At 37.4% G+C, this 23367-nt stretch overlaps 2 protein-coding genes across 5 annotated transcripts in view; both read left to right on the top strand.

Moving 5' to 3' along the window:
* On the top strand, window positions 1-18824 carry LOC306887579 (tyrosine-protein phosphatase non-receptor type 3-like). 4 transcript variants are annotated; one of them, XM_079445415.1, is made up of 28 exons: window positions 57-356; window positions 575-642; window positions 949-1062; window positions 2941-3110; window positions 4201-4308; window positions 4437-4479; window positions 5273-5351; window positions 5503-5547; window positions 6397-6449; window positions 6657-6774; window positions 6855-6942; window positions 7077-7165; window positions 7497-7560; window positions 7749-7879; window positions 8011-8136; window positions 8631-8744; window positions 8837-8927; window positions 10066-10143; window positions 10248-10304; window positions 10388-10544; window positions 10667-10830; window positions 10933-11023; window positions 12645-12709; window positions 12831-12971; window positions 13388-13516; window positions 16955-17100; window positions 17176-17311; window positions 17850-18824. In XM_079445415.1, exons 4-28 carry the CDS (start codon window positions 2967-2969, stop codon window positions 17928-17930), a joined length of 2538 nt encoding a protein of 845 aa, XP_079301541.1. In that variant the 5' UTR covers window positions 57-356; window positions 575-642; window positions 949-1062; window positions 2941-2966; the 3' UTR covers window positions 17931-18824. The 4 variants fall into 4 exon arrangements, with proteins under 4 accessions (XP_079301539.1, XP_079301541.1, XP_079301540.1 ...); XM_079445416.1 differs by having other exon boundaries at window positions 252-356; window positions 953-1062; XM_079445413.1 differs by lacking the exon at window positions 575-642 and having other exon boundaries at window positions 1-356.
* Window positions 18706-23367, top strand: part of LOC306887593 (band 4.1-like protein 4B) — a 26194-nt gene continuing 21532 nt past the window's right edge. The window contains exon 1 of the mRNA XM_079445451.1: window positions 18706-19785. Coding sequence (XP_079301577.1) covers window positions 19537-19785 — 249 coding nt within the window. The 5' untranslated portion in view covers window positions 18706-19536. The remainder of the gene's footprint in view (window positions 19786-23367) is intronic.

Genomic DNA, 23367 nt, shown 5'->3' on the forward strand with positions numbered 1-23367 from the left:
GAGTTCACGCGCAGCACGAATCACGCCTAGAAATCAAGGCTCGTGTAAACTCGGAAGTGTCCATACGTGGGCTGACAATCACATGCACATCATGAAATTTGTGAAACGTATTGTAAGCACACTATCAGTAAGAAGGGAACCATAATAACACTACATTTGCTACACGTTCGCGATAAATTTTGAACTCGTATTGAGCGCAGTGACGCCGTGATTGCCCTCCCGAAGGAAAAAAAAACATAATCCGGAAGTTTACCGACACCTGCAACCATGTTCGCCTTAACATGGAAAGTTTTCTCTCATCGCGGGAACTATAAGCACCTCTAGCATCGCAGAGAGATTGACAGCACCTCACGCAGGTAACTTTCTGACGCTTTTCTATGCTGTGGAAATGTCCCGTTTGGACCCCAGATTTGTGGGCTGGATTAGGAAAATGCCAAATTAGGTATATTTGGCTTTAAAAACAATACATCTGTTCACTCTTGAATGGTTCTTTTTGGGAGATATCGCGATAAGATCCGAAACTTGTTGTTCTGTTTAATCCGAAACGTTTATTCGAGCCCAAATGTTGGTGCAGGGCTGTCCGGGTCTGAGATCTGACAGAACCGGGGACCGAGCAGATCAGTGTGGACTTCAGTCAGAAACGTAAGACGGCACACCCAGAAAACCCGTGTCTCACACAGAAACTTTGAGCTGCTTGTTTCTCGTGTTCAAATGTCCAGTCTTGCTATTGTGTTTCAAATACTTTATATTGCCGTATTTAGAGTCGGAAAGGCCTTTGTTTTTAAGTAATTACACTTCCTACCTCGTACATATCGCCTCTCTCAAAAGTGAGCTCGAGCGTGTAGCGAGCTACTGGTAAACATTAACTTTTAATGCTCGCCAGACCGTTTCCAAACGTGTGAGTGAAAGTAAAGCTATATACTTCTGAAGTGTGTTTTATTTTGTCAGAAAGTGAGACAAAACCTGCTAAACGTCTGCGTAAGTCACTATAAATTCCCTAGTCTCAGAGATACAACTTCAGCAACTGCAGAAGAGTCCCAGAGAGCGATCAGGATCTGTAAGGTAAGGTCTGAAAATAAGAGTGATTTAATGTTGCTTCATTTGAAATAACTGTAGGCTCTTAACATGGATTGTCATAATGTTAGTATCAAATAACAAGGTATTTCCATAGGACAACAGATTTATGTCTGTATCGAATTCACTGCCTCTCTCTCACTATTTCTCTCTCAAATTACAAAGTATTTTATTGACATGAATTTTTTGCATACAATACTGCCAAAGCATCAACATACTGTATATACACTAATTTTTAATTCTGACTGTGGCAAAGATGTGCTTCTGAAGTGACACGTGTTCTTACACAGACTGTTTAATTCTGCTCAGGGGTGGCATGAATGCATTTACACAGCAATTACAACTGTATGCTTTGATATTAGGGTTGAGGTGGGTTAGCGCAGGCATAATTTTGTCTGGCTCTTGTGCAGCATTATGTCTTTAGGCTGAATTTTGAGCAGGAACAGAGCAGCCCTAACTTGGCAATGTGAGATGACTTGAATGGGGACATGTGCCAAATTTACACCACAAAGAAAGAAGTGCTTCTGAAGTGGCAATTAAGTGTCTTTACACAGACTGTTTAATACTGATAAGAGGTGCATTTACACAGCTATTACAACTGTATATTGTGATACTAGGGGTGAAGGTGGGTCAGAGCAAGCATAATTTAGGCTTTTATGCTGCATCATATCTTTACACTCAATTTTAAGCAGGCACAGATCAGCCTTAACTTGGCTGTGTAAAGAAGCCTTATTTTGTTTTGCGTACAGCCAATTATAAATGTCGACCAAACCAAACTGAAAACTGTATGTATATGTATGCATACTTATGTATTGTTTTTACAAATGAAAACACAGATTTGTATATAAAGTATGTAGGCTATGTAGAACACAGTGACAAGACAGAATAACATAAAATATGCAACATACTAAATAAAAACATTAATGAACATTAAGTCACTGTTGTACCGACTGTGTTTGAAGATCAAAGCTGCTTTCTGCTTTCAATCTAAATTTGGCTGTGACAGATGCATGAATGTCTTCCCCCATAACATCTGCATTTGATCACTCTTTGACAGTGTAGGACAATAAGGAATCAAATTTTCTGTAAATTTCTCACTTTTACTATGGTTTTAATGAGAAAGTAAGTGAAAGTGTTTCTCTGACTCAGTCTTAACAGTGAAACTCTTTTTCGCTCATTCTTGTCTCTTTGGGTAGTAAAATAGTCCACATTCCTGGCCTGTGCTGCGAGGAGAAAAGAAGAGTGTGAAAAACAATGCGAGAACATGTTTAGACCTAGAGAGTGTGACTGAGTGTGTAAGTGTCTATGAAGTAGAGAAATGGATGAGTAAGAGAGAGTTAATGCAACCCAAAAGCTTAGCAACTGACGGTTTTGATTCTTCATGTTGATGACCTCATAGCATGCAGCACCATTTTGATGTTATGAAAAGTTAAAGTGCCTCCCACAATCAGTGTGATCTTAAAAACAGGCTGACTGTTTCTAAAATCACTATATATGTGATATGTTTTCTTAAGATATGTTTTTTTTTTTTTTTTTTTTTTTTTTACATTTTAATTAATTTCGATGAGCTTGTCATAGGCACAGTATCTGTGCTGACCTGTCCATCCATCATTTGGGGTGGAACGTTCTCTGCACAGGATGTATAATTATAGTTACGAGGGATTTGTTAAGGTCTCGTCATCGAATGCAATTCACAACATGTTTTCTAAATGTACCGCACACATTCGTTTCATAACATTGGAACGGCATGTACAGAAGTTCTGCACATGTGTCACGTTATTTTATTACAGGTTGTCATAATCTTCGTCACCTTCATGTTTGGAACAAGTGCTTGCGTTTAACCTGTCTGACTCCTTGTTTTGGTAGGTGTGCATATGTGACGGGGTTCGGAGATGACATCCTCATGGTGTCTGCTTGGAAACAAGATCACTGCTCTTGGACGCTCTGATCTGTCCAAACATACACACATGCCGCGCTCTGGCCTACTCTGTGTAGTGCTCTTTCCTGATGGCACAACCCAAAATTTTACTGTCAGTGTGAGTATAAGAGTGTATGCAGATGTCTTTGGATCGTAGGATGAGTGAATATGACTGTTAAAGCCCTAGAGAGAGAGAAGTAATGTGCATGTATTCATGAGCTTGCCTTTATTGGCAGTCTGAGGGTGGAGATGGATATTACACTGGTGCTTCTCTTCTCATGTTCCATATTGCACTGCTGCAACCTTGGCTTCATATTCTGAAGGACAGCCACCCACCCACCGTCACGTGCACACAGGCACGTTTGTCAGGCAGAAACAGTCATGAAGTTAACAGCTAGATGCTAGATGATAGAAATGAGGGCAGTGGGCCTGAGGGCACTGCTTGACAAAGGTATAGTGAGTTAAAATTAAATAGGAAAAATTTTAAATGGGCATTAAAATGTTGATCCATGTTAATTGACACGTGATTATTGACAGTGACTGATAACATTGACTGGATAATAGAAGCGTTTATCTCTCTGCTAATTAAATTCCATAAATTAATTCAAAATTAGTTTTTAAATGCTCAATTTAATTTAATTATGTAACCTTAATTATAAATATAGTTAAATGTTATCATCATTTCAGCTTGTTTGATTACTTCTCATTTGCTATCGTTGAATTATATTTTGAAAGAAATGAATTCTTTTATTCAGCCAAGAAAGCATTAAATTGAACAAAAGTGACCATAAAGGGACCAAACAATTCTATCTAAAAAATCTATTTCAAATAACTTGTTCTTTTTAATCCTGAATACGATGCATCACTGTTTTCACAAAAGTATTAAGCAGCACAACCATTTTCAACACTGAGAATAATAAGTTGTTTCTTGATCATCAAATCATCATATTAGAATGATTTCTGAAGGACCATGTGACACTGAAGACTGGAGTGATGACTGCTGAAAATTCAGCTTTTCCATCTCAGGAATAAATTACATTTTAAAATATAATAAAATAGGACACAGTTGTGATAATATTCACAATTAATATGTTTTTTTTTGTTATGTTACTGTATGTTAACCCCTGAAGAATATGGTCACTTTATAAATATAGGTTTGGTAAACTGGTACAATACCTAATGGGACAGCATGTGTTATTGCCTTGCAGAAACATGATGCTGGACATCTGCTGTTCGATTTGGCTTGCGAACACCTCAACATAGTGGAAAAGCAGTACTTCAGCCTGCAGATCAGCGAGGACACATCCAGCTCTCCGGTAAATGAATGTGTGGCTGCAAAAGAGCAAGTGTTTATCGCTATGACCCAGAAATAGAGAAAAGTAATGCCGTGTCTTAAGAAACATGATGGTTTCAGTAGTTGAACTGATTAAATCTGTCATTTCAGAAGTGGCTGGACCCTAACAAGCCCTTTAAGAAACAGCTGAAGGGTGAGAGAGAAACTACACACAGACACCTGGAGTCAATATATTTGTTTTACATTTGTGGTGGAAAATCAGATTGGTTATTTAATTTTGCATGCACTTTCCCCCTACTTTTTACATTTAGATTCCTTCTGCTATCATTTAATGTTCATTTAAAGTTGCAGCATTTAAGATGATTGATTTTATTTTTATTTTTTATCAATTATTTTTATTTATGTATTTTCGACAAAATAATATAGCATTTTAATATTGGTCAGCTTTAACAAATATTTTTAAAGAAATGTGGTTATGATAAACACACAGAATGGATAAACACACTGCTGTTTGAATTCTGTGGAAATCTGCAGGGAATTTCATGCGGGCATAGAGTGCACATGTTTGATGAGTGTGTAATATGAGTTATGTCATAGGAGCAAAAAAAATGTTGTTTCCTTTAAAAGCACATCAGGAGACGCATGTTTGTTTTCTCATGAGAATTGGAGGTGGCTGATTTAATTAATCAACTTACTTGAGTCATCAGATGTGATGTGCATGCAATAAGGCACAGACGGTGATTGCAGCTCACGCTTCAGTGCCCACCTGCTTTTTTTGACTTTAAATTATGGTTTAATAAATTGCTAAAGATTTCTGGGGAATTGCCAAAACCATAGTTTCCTTCCTTTTTTTCTAGAAATACTATGATACTGAGCTTCAATATAACTCTGATCAATGAATATCTGTTGCTTGCATTTTTATTTTCATTTTTACTTTTCCTCTGACTGTGTCCTTTGCGGTCTCTCTCCCACTGTTACTCCCTCAGGTTCCGCTCCGTTCTTTTTAATATTTAGAGTGCGGTTCTTCATCTCTGACCCGAACTCCCTCCAGCATGAGCAGACCAGGTATATCTCATTATATATATATATATATATATATATATATATATATATATATATATATATATATATATATATATATATATATATATATATTACACACACACTATTTATATGAATTGAGTGAGAGGTTTTTGACCCTAATTTTGTTTTGCAGGCATTTTTATTTCTTGCAAATTAAAAAGGACATTTGTGAGGGGAGGTAAATATTTGTTGTTTTGCTCCCACGCTACCATTCAAAAGTTTTTGGTTGGTAAGCTTGTTCATTTTTTTGGAAGATGTATCTTATGCTCATGAAGGCTGCAATTATTCAATAATGATGCTGTAAAAACAGTAATATTGTGAAATATTTTGACAATTTAAAATAACTGCTTTCTATTTTAAATGGTCATTTATTCCTGTGAAGGTAAAGGTGTATTTTAGCAGCAATTACTCTGAGAAAGTAATATCAAATTCTAACTGACGCAGATGACACAATAAATGTTTTATGTTAGGATAATAACCGATAAATAAAAGTTATTAGAAATGTATACCATTTATAAGTAAAACCAGTATTTTTTTTATGCTGCAACTGAATTTAGGAATCATAACATTATAATGTACAATATGAAAGAAGGATGACTCTTAATTTATTTTGAAAAAGGTATATTGTTGAAATTATAAAATATAACCGATGTACTTTAGAGGCATTGTGTATATAGTATTTATTTATTTTATTATTTTTTTTGTATTGTTTATATGAATTTAATGATCAAAAATACCAGCAACCCACATCATTATAATACGTGCAGGATGCTGGTTATGCAGTCCTTGAAAACTGGTGATTCTGGTTAGAGGTTAAAGTTCAGGGAGTAATAACTCTTGGGTTGTGAGGTTGTGTGTGGTTTGATAAACATACTATTGTGTATAAGAAATTGAATTAGAATACACTATGGACATTTGCACCCTGACAATTAAATACCAAATATTTAACATTGACAAATACTAAAAAAACTGATGTCACAACCCTATATGTTGTATCCCAAAATATCATGGTGTGTTTTTATTGCAGATTAAAGTGTCCTTTAAGCTCAGCCGTGGTACTGGCTTCTTACTCTGTTCAGTGTAAGTTGTGGAAATTACACCTTCTCACATTGTGATTGGCATTATTGATATTGCAGAGGATGTGTCTGTGTGCTTGTAGGGGCCATGAGACTTCTCCAAGAAATAGCTGGGGTTAATGGCACTGTAAAAATTGGAGATGTCTGAACAAAGCACATACAATCACTGTTTCTCAAATGCAGCGTTCTAATGCTCCTGTTTGATTGGCAGCTGAGCTTGGAGACTATGTCCCTGAAACTCCTGCCGGATACCTCAGTCAGACCCATTTTCTTCCTGACCAAGACCAAGAGTTCCTTTTGAAAGTAGAGTCGCTGCATCCACAGCACAAGTATGTCAGCATATACATTAATTCATACACACACACACACACGTACATTTATTAATTGTACATGTCTGAATGTGTTTCAGAGGTTTGTCTCAGAGTGAAGCTGAGCTGTGCTATTTGAATACAGCGAGGACATTAGACCTGTATGGAGTGGAGCTACATCATGCTCAGGTACAATGATCTAAGTTGAAAATCCAACTCTTTTTCCAACTCTTCCAAAATGGTAAGAAATGACTGTTAATATTGTTTTAAAGTGGATTATGTTAATAATTTATTTAATTACATTTTTAAATCCCTGTTTATAGGATGTTAACAACCCCGCCCTCTGGGTGGGCATTACATCAGGGGGCGTGGCTTTGTTTTGCCATTTAATTTGCTCCAGTTTTTTCCCCTGGTAAGTTTTGGCCAATCAGATTCTTTCTTGAATGTTTTTGTTCACTTTATTTGTAATTGCATATATGGTTGATGTATGTTCTATGTAAAACACTTTTTAAGCATGTTACATTGATGTTTACAGCTGTTATGAATGATGTTTGACAGTGCAAGGGCTCTGTTTGTCAGAGCTGTGATTATCATTACAATGGATGAAATATAAACACTGTAGAAAAGTATAATAACTGTTATTAGTTTAATTAAGAGCCCTGGAAACCGTATCTCTTATTTTGAGTCTGGTGTACTTTGTTTTTAACAAGGAGGCTGCTTTTTGAATGGCTGCTTTTTTTCAGGATTAACATCATCAAAATTTCATTCAAAAGAAAAAGGTTCTTTGTCCACCTACGCCGGAAACATGTAAGATATGCATGATTAATCATGCTCGTCATTCAAAACAAAAGCAAAATAATTACCATATTAAAGCCAGAGACTTAATGCCACAAAGATGTTGAATACTGAAAAATCAACATCTTTGTGTGAGACTTGTGTTGTGTTCTTTGTGTTGTTTTATGTCGTTTTTTTCCTCATTTATATGTGTGGTACAGGGTGAGCTGGGTCACCACGTGGTGTCTCTCTCCATGCCAAGTTCACGTTCCTGTAAAAATCTATGGAAATCCTGCGTGGACCACCATACATTCTACAACAGGAAACCCTCTCACTCGGCTTCAAAACTTAGGTACACAGGCAGAGTCACGACGGAGCCATTCTAAGAAATTACTCTGTTCTTTATTGCTGGAGTTAATTAGAGTTCATTGCTGCCTCCACCAAATGACTGTGTGAGTTTAATTGCATATATTTTTGCTAAAGCTCTATCCCACTGTACCGAAAGCTGATTGGTGAGAAAATGTTGAACCCTGCGGTGAGGTCCAGCTCAGTGGAACAACTAGAGACAAAGAGTCTACCCTCACGGTCACCACCCAACACGCCCAACTGGTAACAGTGCTCAGATACACTCTAAAATACAATCTTTACAGTAATGGATTAGAGCTATTTAATGTATTTTAATATATGATGAAATGTATTTGTACTACCGTTCAAAAGTCTGGGGTCAATATTTTTTTAAATACATTAAGAATAACATTTTATCAAAATAATAATTAGCATAACTGTTTATATGAAATATAAGTACTAAATCAGCACATTAGAATGATTTCTGAAGGATCATGTGACACTGAAGACTGGAGTAATGATGCTGAAAATTCAATTTAAAATTTTAAATAGCTTTTTTAATCACATAAATGCAGCTTTGGTGAGCATATAAGGGACTTCTGAAACATTACAAATCTTTTGTTTGGTAGTGTATATGTACAATTTTTTTGTATATCACACATACATTTTACATATGTTTTATTAATCAATGTCTTAGTTTTATAAGGTTAATATAAGGAAAAGTGTTTATAATAGTGTGAATATATCTTTCATTTTAGGCGGAGTCCTCGTTTACGTCATGACTTCCGTAAGCCACGCCCATCATCTGTGGACAACCTGACCAATGAAATGAGCTATGTGACTGAGAGTGAAGATGTGTTCTATACTTACAGGCAAATTTACAGCGTACACACAGTCTTACAGCTATGCATATGTATTCAATAGTACATTCAAAGTAACTTTATTAAAACTGATTGCACTGAAGGAAACCTCAGGAGGAGGGGCGGACGAGTGGTAGTTGGTCTCATAGTGATGATATCATCACCGAAGAGGATGATTTGCACATCTGGGATAAGGTGAGTGTTATTGTACATGATAGCCGATGATGCAAGATCAAGGGAAATGTGTTTCACCGCAGTTTCTTAACTTCAAAGCTTCTTTGCATATCTTTCCAAAGGATCGTTGCGTCAAAAATGAGTGGTTGGAAAGAAGTTCCCTGTGGCTCTTTACAGTGCAGAGTGTGGATGGTTGTGATTGATGGATGGGGCAGTTAAAAACTATATTAGATTATGCAGAAATGTAGCAAAGTGTTGTTATTTTTTCCAGGATTTGCAGGGAAGGTCATAGAGAAGTTGAAAAATTGGCATAAAATATTAATTATGGTGCAAAAATAAATGCATTTGTAATTTAAATATAATTTTTGGATTTTCATTTTTGAAATCAAACTAAATATCCCAGACATGTTCTTGACAGGTGTCGGGAGATTCATCCTGGAACAGATTTAAATCTATTTATCAATTGTAATGTGATCAGGAAAACTGCTTTATTGGGTTTCAGAAAATCAATCAAAACAGCGAACGCTGTATGCAACAAAAGGCACAGGACCTAAACCAAAGGTCCGAGTCTAGTATCGGCTGTCAGCTGTCAGAAATAATATCCAGTGTTTGCCATTCTGACAAATCCAAGCAGTACACTGATACTACAGTCATGCTGATGAGTCACTGAAAATCTATCTCCCGGCTCACGAGACTAGGGCATGAGAGAATTTTAAAACTACAGTGGGGTCCAAAAGTCTGAGACTAGAAGTTTTTAGGACTTCGGAAACTTAAGTTATTAAACTTTACAATGATGTGCTAATTCTAGGTCACATTTTCACCATTGAAGCACAAGTTGCTCTGGATCATTCTCAAATCATGCTGGAGAGCACAAACTTGTGGAGTTCATGCACCTCTGCTGCTGTCATTGAACAGCACAATGACAATGACATTTTTATTAAATAGAAGCTATTGCTATCAGTGTGCAAAACAGCCGAGAATGAAACTGTCTTCTCACAAAAGAACAACAATATTCTGTGGTCACGTTTGAAGCACTCAGTTGTGTTTTTCATTATTTGTTATTGTAAGAAATGTCTACATATATGATATGTCAGTATTTTATAGCTAGACTTCAGAGTCCTGCTTCAAAGGGTCTATTTTTGTGGTTATATGTACGCAGAGTATGACAGCTGATGGGGATCTGCTACTTGTGAGGATCAGCCCAGACCAAGATGGGAAGTTTGGTTTCAATGTTAAAGTGAGTCAGATCATAATATGTATTTATCATCATTGTTTATATTGCATTCAGATAGAGTTTTGTGTGGGAAACCATGTATCAGAATATTGTTGGCTAATATTCAGGGAGGTGTGGATCAGAAGATGCCCCTGGCCATTTCTCATGTTAACCCCGCATCTCCGGTAAGCCATAAAAATCCTTTCTGCTTTTGAATATAAATGGGTTCTTGGTTTTTATATTTGTACAAATTTTGACTGTGTTGCAGGCCAGTCGCTGTGCGCCTCCGCTGATGGAGGGCGATCAGGTGCTGTTGATAAATGGGCGGGACATTTCAGAACACACACATCAGCAGGTAGTCATGTTCATCAAAGCAAGCCGGGAGTCACACAGCAAGGAACTTGCATTGCTTGTGCGTCGCAAAGGTACGGTTTTTGTTGATGTGCAAATGTGATTTGAGAGGAATTAATTGGTTTAATTTGATCATTGATGTGTCTTGTGCATTTAGCTTGTACATCCAGAAACCACAAACCACGTTTGTTTACAGGTGTCTCTTTGCGAGTCGAACCCACACTACAGTTAGGTGAGGGTCTCACCCTTCCGGGTGAAATATCCCCACTGTCCACTCAGCCATCTGGAGAGACGCTAGAGGAGTCCATGACCCGTCTGGAGAGGGGATTGGTCACCGGCACATTGCTTCTACGCTTTGAGGTTGGGGCATGTAAATATTTTACAGCATGTCTCAGTTGGCATGTGTGTGCATTGCTGATAATTGTCATCCATGCATGTGTATGTGTGTTTTGCTACTCACAGAAGTTGTACAGGAAGAAAGAAGGCATGTCAATGTGTTGCGCAAAACAGTCCGAGAATATGGACAAGAATCGGTACAAAGATGTCTTACCATGTAAGTTTTATTGCTTTCCTGATAAAAATTTATCACGTTAAATTGAATAATTGTGGCCTGTAATGCCTCTATTCACAATATAGCACACTTATGGTGTTACTGCTTGAAAATGGTTACTATTAGGGCTGGGATGATGATATTAATTTTTTGATTGTATATCAATGTTAAAAGTGACTTGACTTGTATTTTATCTTAATATTGACAAATTGATATTATTTCTTAAATTACAAGATTGATTTTGTACTGAAAATTGACAGTCAGTCAGTTTTATCATGAAATGCAAACAATAAATGTTTTGACGTTCCTAACCGTGGCTTGACAGTTTGCTGTAGTAATCATAAAAGTATGTTTTTATAACAGTCACCATTTAAAAGTTTATATTTTAAAGTGATATATTAAAATGTAGGCCTATCTAAATGAAACTGAATTGAGATTGGAATAGGTCATTGGATAGGTCAAAACTAGTGCTGTCAAATGATTAATCGCATCCAAATTAAAAGTTTTTGTTTACATAATATATGTGTGTGTACGGTGTATATTTATTATGTGTATATATAAATACACACTCATACAGTATATATTTTGAAAATATTTACATGTATATATTTATAAAATGTGTGTGTGTGTGTGTGTGTGTATATATATATATATATATATATATATATATATATATATATATATATATATATATATATATATATATATATACACACATATTATATATGTATATGTGTGTATGTGTATATATATATATATATATATATACACATACACACATATACATATATAATATGTGTGTATATATATATATATATATACACACATATTATATATGTATATGTGTGTATATATATATGTATGTGTATATATATGTGTATATACACACACACAATTATAACACATTTTTCTTAAATATATACGTGCATGTGTGTATTTATATATACATAATAAATATACACATTAATCGTTTGACAACACTAGTCAAAACCCAGCCCTAGTTATATGAAAGACACACATTAAAACTTCAAACTATTTTAAGTAACATCCTTCTGCTAGAAAATATAGTACCTGACTTGTTCACTGAGGTTAGTAGACAGTCTCTCTGAGTGCTGTAAAGTGATAATAGGTTGAATTCTTAGAGAATGATTGATAAAGTGTGAATGTAATGCAAATCACTTCAGATAAAGCATAAATATAAGATAGGTGTACATATACTTTGTCATTGCTGTGATGATGTTGTGTGTATTGCTGTTACACTATTTGGGGATTGACCAATCAGCATCCAGAACTGTTTTGTTGGGTTGAGAGCTCAAAGAACAATTAAAACTTCAAAAAGCTCATTAGAAAGTTCAATAGAACATTTGAAAATTCTAAACGAATTTTCAAGGTGGTTGTATTTTACAAGAAGAGAGTGGTTGCTGGATGACCATGATGAGATTGAACTAAGCTACCATACTGGAGTAGATTACAGGTTAAGGTCAAACATATAATTTTATTCATTTGTGTATAAGCTTTCGATCGGGAAGTGAGGCATAATGCTCTTTAAAACTAGTCGGAGGAGGTGTTTTCACATAATCCGTAAATCCCTCTTCCTCATTCTCTGATCGTTCATCTCTTCCAGATGACATCACCAGAGTAGTGCTGCCAGAAGAGGGGGATGATTACATCAACGCCAGTCACGTGAAGGTATGGATCACTACCTGTCTGCCTCGTTTCTGTTCAGTATTTGATTTTTCTAGTTGTGAATGGTTTTAATGTATGGCTCTAGATGACACTGATGACTCAGCAATGTGTGTGTGTCTGTCAGACTGAGCCAGCAGGTTGTGTTTTGCGGTACATAGCAGCTCAGGGTCCACTGCCGCACACCTGTACACACTTCTGGAGGAGCGTGTGGGAGCAGAACGTCAGTGTCATCGTCATGCTCACCACACTGACCGAGAGAGGACGGGTACTTCAACACATACACATGAAATGAAAACATTTAGAAACTACGCAAAGACTTACAGAGTGCTGCAATATTAATAAACATGAACATTATATACACATACTCAAGACAGGAAGCTACTTTTACGCCAGAAAAGCTCTTATTAAAAAACACACGGGCACGTGCACACACACACACACACACACCTAATCAGACGATACCCATCACCCATCACACACCTCCAGTCCCCCAAGGACAGCTTACCGTATTCTTCGGCTCGGCTTGACTGTTGCTTGGTAACCAAGCGCTCTGCATTCTTTTCCAAAGGGATGATTTAATAAACTGTGTGTGTGTGTATGTGTGTGAGAGGGAGAGAGGGAGAACAATTTTGTGTATGTATTTTTTTTCTATGCCTAGTAATCTCTTTTAAATTTCCACAGACCAAGTGCCACCAATACTGGCCGCATCCCCCTGAAGTGAGGGATTATGGGTATCTTCAGGTGTGCTGTCACTCAGAGGAGTGTAACCTGGCATACGTTACTCGAGAACTAACACTCACAAATACTCAGGTAACACTGGACATACTTTTAAATGGACACCACCTCTGTGAGGTGCAGTAGAAACAAACAAGAGCTTATATAAAGTAGCATATAATACTCATAGAATATACAGGTACACAGTAGCAATTAAAATGAGAGTTTGTGGCTTAGTGTACTCATGGGTTGACAATGCACTTTTAAACTTTACAGTCTTTCTCCTCTGGGAAAGGGAGTAAAAAATTTTGATGACTCATCCTGCACTAGACAGATTTTTGTTCTAAAAAATGCTCTGTAGAATGAGAAAGTTCCTCATATCTTTAAGAAAAACAGTAAACAGTATGAGTAGTTTACTGGACACAAACCATGGCATAATTCGGAGTATTACTAACATGTAACTTTAACTATTCTTATACCATATATGGCAGAAATACTTTGAGTAGTATGCTTTAAAGTTAGCAACTAACTATGGATGAATTGAATTCAGAATAGCACACTAGCATATTGTAATTTTTATACTATATCTTTATAAGGGACAATGTGCAGTGTGCAAGTCACAAACTATGGAGGAATTTGGGACAACATACTAGAATACCACTTTTACTTCTTTTGGCTGGAATACACTACACGATTTTTTTCCCCGATTTACAGTCGCTAGTTGCCGAAAATCAGAACCAGTCTGCAGATTTGAGTTGACATATTTCATAGAAAATCATGTAGTGTGTGATTGTCACAGACTCCGGACTATAATTGACCCTTTGCAAAGAGCTTGATTGACAGGCGATCTGACCAATGATAACACCGAATCCGCCATCTTGCCCAACAAACAAATCAGACAGGAGAGTTTGTATTTTTTACTCCATGATGTGTTTTTTTTACTGCTTGAGAACATGATGTGTAGGGTGAGATAGGCATGGCTTGTCAGAGATAGCAACAGTAACTAAGTAGGATAGGTTTTGCAAAGGGTCAATTCCATCTTGAGAAAAGGCTATCGAATATGTTTTGATATTTTGAGCTGATTTTAGGGTCATTCATCTGTTAGCAACAATGTGCATGTTTCTGCACGAGTTTGTTGTGATAGGAACAACTTTAAATCCTGGTAGTGTGTGTTGGTGCTGATGGCCTCGTGGGTAGTGCACCAACATGTAGCGCCATTGCGCTTTGGGTGTTCCAATTTCGAGTCCCGGCTCGCAGACCTTTCCTGATCTCACCCACTTCACTTCCTGTCGACCTATACTGTCCTATCTAAGTAAAAGAAACATTTGAAAAGATTTTAAAAATTAAAATCTTTAAAAAAAAAAATCCTGGTAGTGTGTGATCCTCAGTCGTTTAGTGTATGATGGCCAGTTTTTCCTCTGTGACTATTACAAGGTTGTTAAGTTTATGATGCCCAGTGTTTTAAAATATGTTCAGATTTAAAATCCTCATGAAATCAAAATTTACTTTATTTTGTTAGCACACATTGCTAGTCTTGAGGTGAACAATTAATCTGTGCGAGTTAATCCACTGAAAAAAAATTGTTTGTCATGGTGATTTTTTATCAAAATCTGAACATTTACTTCCGCTGGCATTCCTTCTCTAATGACTTCAGTTTGATGGCTTGGGCAGAATATCCATTACCAGGCACATCCAACCATTAGGTTGCTAGGAGTCAGAGACAGAGGAGGAGCACAAAAATAAAACGCTGCCCTCTATTCAGTTTCAGTTGGAAATATGTTACTACACTGCAATAAAGTCAGCAGCAACGTCCAGTTCACGCAGACTTTAAAAGTTGTGTATTGTATTCCAGCCTTTAGACTATATATTGCAGAACTAGGAAAAAACAAAAAGAGTAAATGAGTAAGAATAAATAGAGTATATACTAATATACTGTATAGGTATATGTAGCTATATGAGGAAATATTTCTGCTTCTCTATACATGGCAGAAATAGTAAGAAGAGACAAGTCAGAGTAAATAGTAATAGTATATACTATTATATAGCTATACGAGTAAATAGATCAACTATTCTAATACTAACTATTCTTATATTAGATATGGCAGAAATAGGAGTATACACGGAAAAAGTAAATACAAAATAGTATGAATATAGAATATGTATACAAGTAAATAGTAAGAACACTTGAATTTGCAATATTATACTTTTCTTACTATTTTGTCTATTTTTTTTTTATCTTTATAGAAAAAAAATATTAAAAGTAGTAAGATATTCTAAATTAAGCCATAGTGGTAAAAGCCCTTCCCAAACTTCCTGTTTCGACAGGAGATACATCACAAGAGAGAAAACCATGCTTTCATGGGGGCTTTTTAATCTCAAAAAAAGGTTTTATGAAATTATGCACAGCTGTATACGTGGTCAAGAAGCTCAAGAGAAAATTTGTTCCCTAAATGTATGATTCTAGTCTTATTTTTGGTAAAATTCTGTTTCTTAGGTAAATGTTTGTAATTACTCATGCTCTGTCAGTCCCATTATGCTAGAGTTTAATGTTTCATTGAAAACAGAATTTTGGCTTTAGGCATATTAATGTGAAAGCTTCTTGTGTGAAAGAGAGCATCAACGTGTGGGAGCATTTGTGTGCGATGGGAAACATGGCAAACAGGTCATGTACCGCTGTGGTCGAGAGCACAGGACCGTGCGCATACATGTACATCCACATACAGTACATGCTCACACACTCACAAACAATCTATCATTGCTGGAGAAAGGAGACCCATCTGTTGTCTCTGTTGGTGGGAGTTAATCTCAGCACGGACAGCAGACGGAGGTTACATCACACGTTCGTCGTTTATATAGGGGGTGTGTGTGTGTCTCAGATGAAAAAATAAAGAAAAGGAGAGAGGAAAAGGATGATGAAAAATGCCAGTGTGTGAGTGTTCGTACTACACAGCTTGCCAACCAATTCCATTCTGCCCGATTTGTCACAATAAATGAATTATTTTTTCCACTTTGGCCTTCAGACTGTGACTCACCTCAAGATCACTTCTTGCACCCACTGATAAGATCATGATAGAACTGAATTTGAAATGTCATTGTATTTAGGTAATATGGAGTTGAAAATGTTTTAAAGAATGATAGGAACCTGGGGCCTCGTTGATAAAACCCAAGTACCATCTGATTTCATGATTCTATGAATTTCATGTTACATCAAAAGATTTATAAATCTACAAAGGCAGCAACTGATGTGAAAATGTTCTTATGCGTATTCCAACCGAAAAGCATGCATACAAACCTTTTGTGCTCATGTGCCAGTAATTGAAGTTACAATGATTATATAAAAACTAAAGATAAATAGGCAATAAAGCATGCTTTCATTCTCAGAATATTTGATATAAATATCCTTCTCCATAAGGCAAAACACAGGCATGTTTAGACTTGTTTGCTTTTATACATACTCATTCAAGCATTCTCTCGTACTCAGCCTCACCCTCTTTCTCTCTCACTCCCTCTTTTTTTTTTTTTTTTTTTATACAGTTGGGACAACAGCGCTCAATCACTCATTTGCAGTATGCCGCCTGGCCAGATCATGGGGTACCAGAAGATTCCTCAGACTTCCTGGATTTTGTCCAGTCAATGAGACGTATGAGAGAGGAGTCTGTACCTCTCATGGTCCACTGCAGGTGAGAGGACTTCCAGCACACAGACACACAGATGTTATCAGGTGCTCATTTTACCAAGAGAATGTTTTTCTGCAGTGCTGGCATCGGGCGAACGGGTGTGTTGATCACCATGGAGACAGCCATGACACTGATGGAGAAGGAAAAGCCAGTGTATCCCCTAGAGATCATTACCTTGATGAGAGAACAGAGGGCTATGCTGGTTCAGACATCGGTACAAACACACACACAGACAATACGCACAAGTTAAAGACATGTGACATATCCATAGATAAACCGATTGTTTTGCCTCAAACTCATACCGATTGGTTGAGCCGATGCTATTCTGTTCAGCCCAGCTGGGCTGGTTAAAAAAAAACAACACTTTGCAGTTTCTTTTGATGTGATGCAGAAAATACATACTTTACCTTTAATTATGTATTCAGTTAGAACATATCTTCAGATCAAACAAAACAGTGACCCTTACACTTAGCTCAAAGGAGTCACATACTAATTAAAAGGGTTGGAAAGATTGACATTTAACAACTTGTCTGTCTATGCAGTAGAAACCCGAAAAAATGACATAAAACCATTTAGAACTATGTGAAAGGGTCAAAGGAGATCAGTCATGGTGGTTTGGATGTAGCATCACACTATGTATGGCTAAAATGGCTTTTAAAGACTCGTCCACTGGATCAAATGGTTTAATGTCTTAGATTGATTTTATTGGATATGCCGACATTACTTGTGGTCTGTGCATGTTTGTTTTTCAGTGCCAGTTCACCTTTGTGTGTGAGGCAATTCTGAGGGTGTACAGAGAGAGAATGAAAAAGAGCTCAACACCTAACAGTTGATAAGAAGAAAGGGACAGGAGGGGAGTGTTTGAAACACACAAGTGAAGGAAGAAGCTGTGATCCGACTGTCAATAAAGACGGATGAAAAAGGGGCAGGGAGTAGAGGGTGTGTCTGGATAAAGATGGATGGACGATCTCTTCTCTTACTGCGGCTCTCCTGACAGCTGTGCGGATCAAGGAAGAACATAAAGCACTTTGACACACATAAGCTTATAGGGCCCTACAGAACACACACTCTCTCTTTCTCTGTCCCACACACACACACACCCCAAGTGCTATATTTAGGTGAATCGCACAGAATCTGTCAAGAAATGTTCAGGTCACATTTCACCCTAAAATTAAGAGGAAAACTATGTAACTCATATTGTGCATAAAATAAAAACATAAAAGTAGATCTAAACATCTACTTTTAGAATATGGAATATTTAAGTTTCTCTCTTTTTTTTGTAATGCATTATTTTAATAGCAATTAAGCACATTTTACTCCCCAATTCTCATTGCTACATGAATCCCTTTGATCATGTCTTTTTATGAACTTACTTAAAGGCTTTAAAACAAATGCTGCCATGATGAATAAATGGCCTGCTTTAAAGAAAAAATTCATATCTTTTTGTTTTTCATGTTACAATAATAAAAACTAGACTTTGCAGTTTGTAATGAGAAATGGGGGTGACATGATAAGCTTGAAATGTCCTGAAAATTGTGCCAAAAAAATCATAATGGTAAGCTTACATTAAAACAAACAAACTATAAACTACATAATTTAAATATTTTTTTCCTTTTGATTTTGAGGATAAAGTGTGACCTGTTTGCTTCTTTGTGAGATTGACCAACCAAACCACTACTAGAATAATTAAATTCACCTCTGTTAATAAATAAAATGTGTAATTCTTAACATGTTGTGCCTCTTCTCTTATTCATGATGCGGGGGGAGTGCTTGAATGAGCGTGCGTGAAATGCTGACGATTGGCCGCATGTTTTTTTCCTGATAGCAGACTTGACGCAGTTGCGCCGCACAGTATGAAGGCTGCTTGACTTGGAGTCGTTGCAGGGGAATTCAGAGATGGTGGCTCTCGTGAAGGTAGCCTCACACTGACCACTGTTTGGCTTACCAGCAGGTAGCGCTGCCTCGCGCACACTGACCCGAAGAGGGAAAAAAAGTTTTGAGTGTTGCTCTGAGATTTAACGCTTGCGCAGAACAGGTTGCCTGGCCAGTTCCTCTGGTTGACTTACCTGAGAGGTAGGCTACATCAGTTTCGGTAAATAACAGAAAGGAACTAAGGCGCAGTCGTTCCGGCGAACGCGAGGAGAAGTTCAATTAAAGCGCAATTACTTCTTATTCAACGGAGCGAAAGGACCGGAATATCCTCTCCTGTTTTTGGCAGGTGCGCTCGTGTTTCCTAGCCCGTACGCCACGAGGAAACGGAGCTCGTGACAGGTCGCCGTATCCCGAATTGTTGCCGCTGCATTTAACGCCTCAGTCCGGTAGACGCCGCCTTTCTTCGTCGCTGAAAGCCTGGGAAACAGCTGGATGCCTTCCTCTTGAGCGGTCCGGTATCGGTGCCGTTTTCCCTGGTTGATTAAAGCGCTGTCTCGCGGGGAAAATATGATGGGCTTTCTGCGCAGGACGTTTAGCCGTCGGTCAAAACGACGCTTTCGGACGTCAGACGAGCTGGAAGGGACCGGCAGAGGTGGAAACGCGGTGCTGCAGGCGCACCAGCAGCAGGTGATTCACGCGCCGATCGTAGTGACCGGAGGAGCCGTAGTCCACATCCCCGCGGCGGGCAACAGCAAAGACGCCATCACATGCAGAGTCCTGTTGCTGGACGGATCGGATGTCAGTGTGGAGTTACCGGTGAGTGGAGCGTTTCGTCAGAGAAAAGTCACCTTGGTTGCTTTGAATGTAGTGCTTAACGGCAAAGTTCGGTTTTAACAGCCTGTCACTGTGTGGCCGGCCGGATTTCCCCGGTGTTGGGTCCTGTCCCGGTAAACAGATGGTGCTCGTGCTCCCGTGCTCATGTTTACTTCCCACCTATAGCGACCGCTCAACCTGTCACACAACCCTGCAGATTCCCTCGAGCTCCGGGAGCTTTCGCTGAAAATGAAACAACCTGGGAGGAAAAACACGAGGAGTTCCCCCTGTCCATTTTCCTTCTCTCTGTTCAAGTGTTTTCCAGAAATTATTTCCCAATTTAGGTCGACGAAGCAGTTAGGCGCTTAACCTTTGGTCCCTCTTTTGCAAGTCGCGCCATGAAATGTCGGTCACTTTCTGACTAACAGGTCGTCTGTTTGTCTTGTCAATTCACTTCTGAATGTCTTTAACACTATACCTACTACTTAGAGCGTGAATTTGAGTTATATCCAAGTAATATCCATTAACTTACGTTTTTGACAGATTGTATGTTTCTTCTCAGTCACTGAAAACATTTCCAAAGAACACTAAGCTCTACCTGTCACTAAGCAAAAGACTGTATCTTAAGAATTTGGATCTTTACTAGAATTGGTCTCCAAGTACAAAGAAACAAAATCGAAATATGTATATAGTTGCTAACTATATAGTGATTTATAAACTGGACAATGTAATTTCCTTCACTTGATAAACTGTTAATAAATTAACCATAACTGAACATTATCGCATCCTCTTTTTAAGAACTGAATGATCTGGACATTTAACGTATGCGTGTGATATAAGCTACATGTATTTAATTAGCACATGCATATGTTAAATGTCCAGATCATTCAGTTCTTATGTGTAGTGTATAAGATAACATGTTATGTTGGAATTTGTATGGTAGCCTATGCTATTAGTTTAACTAAAACTGATATCAATGCTCCTCATAATTGTAATTGAGTGCTTAAGTGACTTCCCATTTAAAAGTTCTTTAAACTGATGGGATTACATGATCAAACGGTGTATGACAGAGTTTTAGACCAAAAACAGTGGTTACGTCTATAATCACATACTCTCTGTGTAGGTACTTATCTTGAATTTAAGTATGCATTTTGTGAATGTTAAAAATGTACATTCTATATAGTATGAATGTAAACTAAACGATACCACCAGACTAACGTAAAAGTTCTCGCCTCTGCATTTGCGCAAAATACATTTCTGGCTTTACTGTCCCCAATCAAAGTGTTCTGTAATCACTCGGCTTTAGCTCACTCCATGTTTTTTATTTCCTTGTTGGCAAGAGAAACCCGCTTCGAGCGATCATGAAGCGAAAGAAAACAGATGCTCCTACTGTCAAAAACCTGCTTTTCAGGCAAAATCTGCTTCCACGCCACTCTGGTCTAAAATGCCTGAACAGAGACTAATGAAAATGATACAAAAGTGTGTCAAAGAATATCAACACTCTTGGAATGCCTCTGGGCCAATCAAATTAGAGGACTAGAATGATTATACAATTATATTTAATAGTGAATATTTCCTTGTACACACCTGAAGCGTGTGACGCACGTCACGATATTATTGTCCTATATTTCAAAGACAGTTTTGCTGATCGTTGGTTATAACATGGCTGTTATAGTCAGGCAATGCTAAGCCATACAAGTCTGAACATGTCAAAGAATTTATAAAAAGACCTTTCGTGTGTCACTACTTCAGCGTAACAAATCATACATTCTTTGGATTTGACTATTACCAGTGTCATCCGAGTTCCAACCATCTAACCCGATAATCAGCTTAGTTTCAAAAGTTGATCAGTTCAGTTTCTTATTAAGGCAGGACTATTTTGTGTCTATATGCAGATATGGCAGAGAATAGCTCTGAAATACATGTCGATTTATGTATGTTAAGTGTTGTAGGTCAACCTGAGCAGCAGCAAGTATCAAAGAGAATAATAGCCACCACCCCCCCTCAGGGTGTGTCCCAAATCCAGCCACTCTCCTCTGACACTTCAAGCTATTTTTGCTCCGGCCTTGGTTTGTGTGCAACTTATATACAGTATGAATGTGTGTTTTCATCAGTCTTTTAGATTGTCTGTGTGCCTTGTGGTACTCTTATAAATGTCAAAATGTGAAGCCTTTATCAAGACTAAATGTTAGCACAATAGTAATTTCAATTGAAAGACATTAAGTGCATTGTCTATAAATCCTTCAGGTCATTGTATCATTGTATTCTATTATTCAGTAGGTTCAGCCAAGGCAGCACGACTTGGTTTTACATTTGACGTCTTTTATACTTTTCTCAGCAAACAGTATCAAGCTCATACAGTGGCTCCAAAGAAGTACTTGCACACTTGTCACTGCATTACATGACAAAGTCGACTCAAACAAAGCGGAATTTAAGCACACTTCTTTGGCAAAACATGTCTCAAAAAGTTACTAATATAGGTTAAATGTACACTACTGTTCAAAAGTTTGAAGTCGGTAAGATTTAATGTTTTTGAAAGAAGTCTCTTATGCTCACTAAGACTGGCAAAAAACTGTGATATTGTTATATTAGTGTTTTTTTATTTAATGTTTTAAAATGTAATTTATTCCTGATGGCAAAGCTGCGTTTTCAGCAGCCATTACTCCAGCCTTCAGTGTCACATGCTTCAGAAATCATTCCATGCTGAGTTGGCACTGAAGAAACGTTTCTTAATATTATCTCTGTTGTAAACAGTCAGGCTGCTTAATATTTTTGTGGAAACTGTGACATTTCTTTGAGGAATAGAAAGTTCAAAAGAACAACAGTTATTTGAAATAGAAAGATTTTGTAACAATAGAAATCTCACTTTTCTCTCACTTTTGATTAATGTACAACACCCTTAGTGAAAATAGATATTAATTTAATTGAAAAAATAAAAAAATATTACTGGCCCCCAAAATTTTAAATGGTAGAGCAACTGAAAAAATGGCTTAGAAAACTGGAGGCCACTTATATTAGCAGCTTATTTAACATTATCTTTGGGGAACTCCAAAATAATGTTGCATTTAATTGACTCATTTCTTTTAGTCTGTAGAGATGCTGATTCAGGATACCGAGCACTGTGATTGGCTGAATTCCACTCAGGGAATACTTCTCATGCTCATCTTAACACGGAGCTCCTGCCATTTCCATGGCCTATTCTGATCATGTGCTCAGTCCTTCGCCTCACAACATCCTCCAACCAACAAATGAAATCAGTCAAGCTCCGTAAGATGGAACAAATCAATAGCTAAATTCCGAATTCTCTGCATTCGCTAACATAAACTGACCATTACAAAGCAGAGATTACCTCCAGAATAGTTTATAGAGTTTTTCCTTTGTGTGTCCTTTTGTGGTCCCCCTCATCTAGACCCTGCATGAGATATTTGGATTTTTTTTTTTTTGCTGGCAGTTTAAAAATTACCCATGAATATTACAACAATTCTGATGCACTGTTTATTCAGCTAAATAAAGTACAGTACAGTATAAATGGTAATACTGTGAAATATTATAACTGATATGGTCCTTAAAAACAACATTTCTTAC

This window comes from Barbus barbus (genome assembly GCF_936440315.1).
Source record: "Barbus barbus genome assembly, chromosome: 21".
Taxonomy (NCBI): Eukaryota; Metazoa; Chordata; class Actinopteri; order Cypriniformes; family Cyprinidae; genus Barbus; species Barbus barbus.